The sequence below is a fragment of the Callorhinus ursinus genome, unplaced genomic scaffold (genome assembly GCF_003265705.2).
Source record: "Callorhinus ursinus isolate GAN/ISIS: 27379988/994484 unplaced genomic scaffold, GSC_fseal_2.0 scaffold2, whole genome shotgun sequence".
Lineage (NCBI taxonomy): Eukaryota > Metazoa > Chordata > Mammalia > Carnivora > Otariidae > Callorhinus > Callorhinus ursinus.
Genome location: NW_027397064.1, coordinates 73,509,888 through 73,515,765, shown reverse-complemented (window position 1 = coordinate 73,515,765; position 5,878 = coordinate 73,509,888). Strand labels below are relative to the sequence as shown.

Below are 5,878 nucleotides of genomic sequence, written 5' to 3'. Positions count from 1 at the left end.
AGAGAGAGAGAGAGAGAGAGAGAGAGAGAGAGAGGCAGAGGGAGAAGCAGGCTCCCAAGGAGCAGGGAGCCCGATGCGGGACTCGATCCCAGGACCCTGGGATCATGACCCGAGCCGAAGGCAGACGCTTAACCATCTGAGCCACCCAGGCGCCCAATATTTTCAACTTTCATTAATTAAGCAAATACTTGAGATAGTTATATTTGCTCCCCATTTAATAAGACATTATATGACACATTTTACATTTTTGTATGTTATTTGATTTCGTGTTCAGCCGTCCTGTGATGCAGGTATATTCAGTCTTCTTTACAGAAGAGGGAAATGATACTTAGTTAAGTATCTTTCTTAAGTTTACACAGTGGTAAAGTTTGGATGCGAAGTCAGGTCTGTTTCATATTATCACACGGCTTCGTGAACAAGGGAAAATGATTTTGTGATTTCTCCACTTCTTCTAGAGACACATATGTTCTGCAATTGGTCTGTGCCATTTTTACTTTTGGTTCATGGATGCAAAGCAATTAATTAGGCCTCGATGTACTGCCCCCCGAACATGTACAGTAAAGGCTCCCTGTATTTTTCATTGGAAGAAAGTATATGTATCAAAACTATTAACATGAAAACTTTTAACATATTCTTTTATTCAGTTTACTTAGACAAACAGTTCAAAACTTAAATAAGAAAGCAAAATGAATTCCTTAGGTCAAACTGGCTTTGTATTTCCTTCTACTACGCATAATTTATCAAAGATTTTCTTTTTGCTTATAGGGATGACTTGTCAAGCTCGAACATCTTACACTGAAGATGAAGTTCTTTGGGGTCATCGTTTTTTTCCTGTGATTTCCTTAGAAGAAGGGTTCTTTAAAGTCGATTACTCCCAGTTCCATGCGACATTTGAAGTCCCCACCCCACCTTATAGTGTGAAAGAACAGGAGGAGATGCTTCTTATGTCATCCCCTTTAATAGCACCAGCCATAACTAACAGCAAAGAAAGACATAATTCTGTGGAATGCTTAGATGGACTAGATGACATTACTACAAAACTTCCATCTAAACTGCAGAAAATTACCGGAAGAGAAGACTTTCCCAAAAAACTCTTGAGGATGAGTTCTACAACTTCAGAAAAAGCCTACAGCTTGGGAGATTTGCCCATGAAACTTCAACGAATAAGTTCAGTTCCCGGTAACTCAGAAGAAAAACTGGTATCGAAAACCACCAAGATGTTGTCTGACCCCATGAGCCAGTCCGTGGCTGACTTGCCACCAAAGCTTCAAAAGATGGCTGGAGGAGCAGCAAGGATGGAAGGGAATCTCCCAGCCAAATTGAGAAAAATGAACTCTGATCGATTCACATAACAAAACACCCCCATTGGCATTATTTGCTGTTTGATTTAGTAATAGTCCAATATTTGGCTGATGAGGTAATTCTCGAAGGAATCCGAAAGGTACATTTCCCACCCCCCCAGTCATATATGCTTATTTGAGAACCCTTTCTTCCCAAGTATTGCCACTGTGCAGAAAGCAAAAGTTATGTAAAGGGAAGACATCCTAAGAAAGTTCTTATTAACGGGCATGTATTATCACATCAAGCATGCAATAATGTGCAAATTTTGCATTTAGTTTTATGGCATGATTTATATATGGTATATTTATATTGTATATTATGGAAAAAAATATATATATATTTAAAGAGGTGGTACTCTTCACGACATTTCTAACATATATATTAAGCCAAACATGAGTGGATAGTTTTCAGGGCGATAAAACTATATATATGTGTGTGTGTGTGTGTACACACATATATATATATATATGTACACTCACACACACACACACACATACATACATACATATATATATCCGATAAAATTGTGATGTTTTGTTCAAACTTGTAGTTCTTGTGCATGTTTACTTTATTAGGCTAGGAAGGCTTCTGGCATTAATTATTAATACCAAATATTTTAGCCTTAAATTATTTGTCATTTTAAAATCTGATTTAATGTTTTCTGCTGTTTAAGGTCCTGGGAGGTTATCAATTGTACTTTATATGAGGGAGTCACACGAGTCTATGCTATTTTTGGCCCCGCATAAATATAACCATTATATATTTAACTTGTAAATTTTAGAGCATACCAGTATGCTAAAAATTTCTTATGATTTTTAAAAGTTGCTAGTACTAGGGAAAAATTGGTTAATTTGAGAATTGGTCCTTTTCTGGACTACTTGAAGTCTGGAAATCTGTTTTGTATATGATCTAACACAAACATGAGCTCTGAACAAATGCTGAATCACTGTAATCATCAGTAGCCAACTTACATTGAATATATCAGAATCTGCTTGAAATTACATAATTAATGTTCCCTGTTTCAAACTGAGTCAATTGGTAACATTTCCACTCTTTTTTCTGAAATTTCTGTCAGTTTAAAAACCAATAATTTATTTTGAGGAGATACAACAACACAATGAAACAGATGATAAATATTTATGCTTAAAATATGTATGTCTAAATGAGTCTCTTTTTTAATGCTGTTCTCTTGTTTGTGGCATTTATTGTATCAGGACAGACTTTTTCCCGCATCTGGGGAACCTATCCCACCCATGCCTGTCACTCCATTCAGGAAGAATGTTCTGTATATACCTGAGAGAATTTTAAATTAGATGAATTGAAGATATTTTACCCATGTGGGCTTTTTTTGTTTGCTTGTTTGTTTGGTAAACACTGACTTTATGGGTGTCTTGGATCCCTGGCCTACCAAAGTAATTTTAGCAGTACTATTTTTCTAACCCCAAGATCTGATACTTATTACTCATTAGTGGAAATAAAAAAAAAAAAAAAAAAAAACTATTGCTCAGAAGAACACCTACAAAATAAAGATTTGGAATGCAGAGATTTTTATGAAAATTTATAAGTGTTCCTTATCAAAATATCATGGATTTTCCTATAAAATTTCTTTGGGCATTGCATTGTAAGTCTCTCCAGAATTAAGCTATTTCTCCTTATTAATATCTAAATCCTTAATGGCTGGTTTGGGCTCCCATCATTTCCCATTTTTTAGCAATCCTGTGATGATTTTCTTATTGGAAAATGATTACATCAACAATTCTATCATAACTTCAATAATACCTTCTGGCTACCTCTGTATCAACCAAATTTTGTAGGTGCAAACATATCCCAGGGAACTGTTACTGGCAAAATGATCAACCTTGAGCATTCATCCACTGTGAATAGAGCTAGTTGCTCTACCCCTTGATCCCATTTGCTGGTTATAGAAAATGAACTAATAGCAGAGAGAGAAGGGGGTCTAGGGGGCATGAGACATTTATTATCAGTGGAAGAAACTCCATAGATCATTTAGTCCAAACACTTAACACTAAACAGAGCCATAATTTAATTTGAGGAGTCATTCTATTGTCTTTGGTACCAAGGAGAATATGGGACCAAAAACAAACTCTCTGAATGTATTCACTCATTCATTCAACAAAATTTTTGCATGCCTTTTATGTCCTAGGCAGTTTTAGGTCCTGGAGGTTTGGCTATGACTAAGTCAGAGGAGGTCGCTGCCCATTTGAACACTGCGTATTGTTAGGAGAGTGGGGAGGGGCCCTGTGGAGACAGAACACAAATGAGATCATTTCAGATACTCAAAATATCAGTTTAAGGTAAGAAAAACAAGACATCAAAATGGAAAATGACTAGGTGGACTAAGAATTGATTATTTTAGAAGAGGTGACTGGCTTAGGGAGGGAGTGATATTTCAACAGACATCTGCATAATGAGAAAGAACCACTGTTGCCAAAATTAATTTTTCTCAGTGATGCTATTCCTTTATCTTTTCCACATATGTATGGGAAAGGTATGATTTCTGCATGTAATTGCAGTTTAGCGCATATTGCTAAGTTGATCGGAGGTCCCAGTTTCCCCGGGGACTGGAACGCAGTTTATACCTCTTGTATCTGTGTAATTAGTAATAGCACTCCCTTTCACTCTTCTTATGTCCTGGTTTGGATGATACATTATATGGTGACTCAATGTTTTTGTTGAAACTAACTAAATTATGAAGTCTGATATATTTGGATAAAAATAAAGAATTGCTTTTTCTTCTCTTTTTGCTGATTTTTTTGACACTGATCATTCCAAGAAAGATCATCTCCGTCTCGTATATTTCAGCCTGCAGGACTTCTTATCAAAGTGATTTCGTGTAACATTTGTTCAATCTGTATATGACATGTTTTCTCAGCAGTGAAAAGTAATGAATTTTATTGACTGCATAAAACATAAATCTCTGGTATTTCCATTCCAGGAAGTTACAAGAACTCAAATCAAATAGAATAAAAGTCAACAGAAGCCAGGATAATTGTCAGCCCACCAATGTGGTGACTATTGGAAAGCAAAATGTAATATGTTCATTGAACTGAATAACTCTACTTACCAACTGGAAACTAGTCCCTTTTGTGGGATTTTCATGGTATAGCTCCTGTCATGGTAAAATATTTCATTCTATTTATCAAAATGATGTGAATAAAAGAAATATGATTATTTTAATAATGTCTATCTTCAATTGAAATATTCTTCTCAGCAATATGTGAATAGTTTTGTAAGTATATACAAATTAAAAATAAGGATATTTTATCATTAGTTATTTCTGAAAAATCCTTTTGTGGCTTTGAATTCATCCATATATAGCTTTAAATCCTAAGAAAGGTATTTAGTTGTCTCAGTACTGAAGAGCCTGTTTGTATAGAGAGGATGGGCCAAAATGGATTATTTCTGTTGCAGAAAGAATGAGATTATGGAGAAGGTGGCTTATATTCTATCTGTATTATGAAAAATTTCTACAATTCCATACTATGAAGAGAGTTCAGCTTGACTGCACAGCAACTCTGTGGGCTCTACTTCAGAATTTGTGCTTGAATTACATTGTACATAGTATTCAAATTAGAATCAAGCTAATTGCATTTTCTGGCATGCAATTAATTATTTAAATGTGCAAGGTCATTTAGGTCACAAAAATATAAATTCATGTATTCAATACTGCAAATTCAGTTTTATAAAAACTATATTAAACTTTCAAAACATGACTAGGTTTAATTTTTACAGTGTGCTCATCATTTTTCCACTTTCCAACAGTGAATTACTCTTAGTCCTCGATTCAGTTTATCACGAGACCCTTAACTCCTAAAAGACGATTCAATCCATCACAACTCATTCCTGGAGGGTTACTTTCGTTTTTATTCTTTATTGGTGAGATGCTTCAGTGATATGGACCCTGCACATAATAATGCAGACTATTTCCGACCTGCATTTCTTAAAGGAATCTTCCGGACCATCCTGTCCTTCGCTGAATCAGTGTTTCAAAAGTCATAGTAAGTAAAACAGATAAATACATAGTTTTCCGAATTTTGTTTAAATATCAAATCACCTTTTTAAAAAGTGTTGAGTTATTTTTCCTAAAAATGTTCCTTAAAAAAAGCATGTTCCTAATTTGGCATCAGACGAGTTCTGTGGTATGTAATGTGTCCAGCTCCCTGGCACCGCATAGCAGTAATTTTAAAAAGCCAAGTTCCTGAAGCTTCTGGCCTAGTGGAGTTCAAAGAATGTGCTCCTCATCATTCAGTAAGTAGAATTTTTTTTCTCCAAATTCTGATTTTTTTACCTGAAAGTTGCCTTGAAATCATGGCTGTTTCAGAGTATTTGGGCTGCACATGATCAGTGGATGCTATAAACAGCATATACAGTAGGGCCCATTAGCTCCTCACTGCTTATTACAAATCACATCCTTAGCCCCTTCTTATTCTTTCCCAGCTCCCTGTGTCAATCACTCGCGTGGCAATTTGCACGCATTATTTGAATCTTTACAATAATTCTGCGTGGTAGAGATTAT

The 5,878-nt window shown here is 35.5% G+C and overlaps 1 protein-coding gene across 3 annotated transcripts in view; it reads left to right on the top strand.

Annotated features, from left to right (window-relative positions):
- The window catches only part of KCNJ3 (potassium inwardly rectifying channel subfamily J member 3), a 151,373-nt gene extending 148,535 nt beyond the window's left edge, over positions 1-2,838 (top strand). For 2 of the 3 annotated variants that reach the window (XM_073883997.1, XM_025854734.2), the window contains one exon: positions 766-2,838. In XM_073883997.1, coding sequence (XP_073740098.1) covers positions 766-1,352 — 587 coding nt within the window. In that variant the 3' untranslated portion in view covers positions 1,353-2,838. The remainder of the gene's footprint in view (positions 1-765) is intronic. The other variant, XM_073884003.1, reaches the window with a different exon arrangement.
- Positions 2,839-5,878: the final 3,040 nt, after the last annotated feature.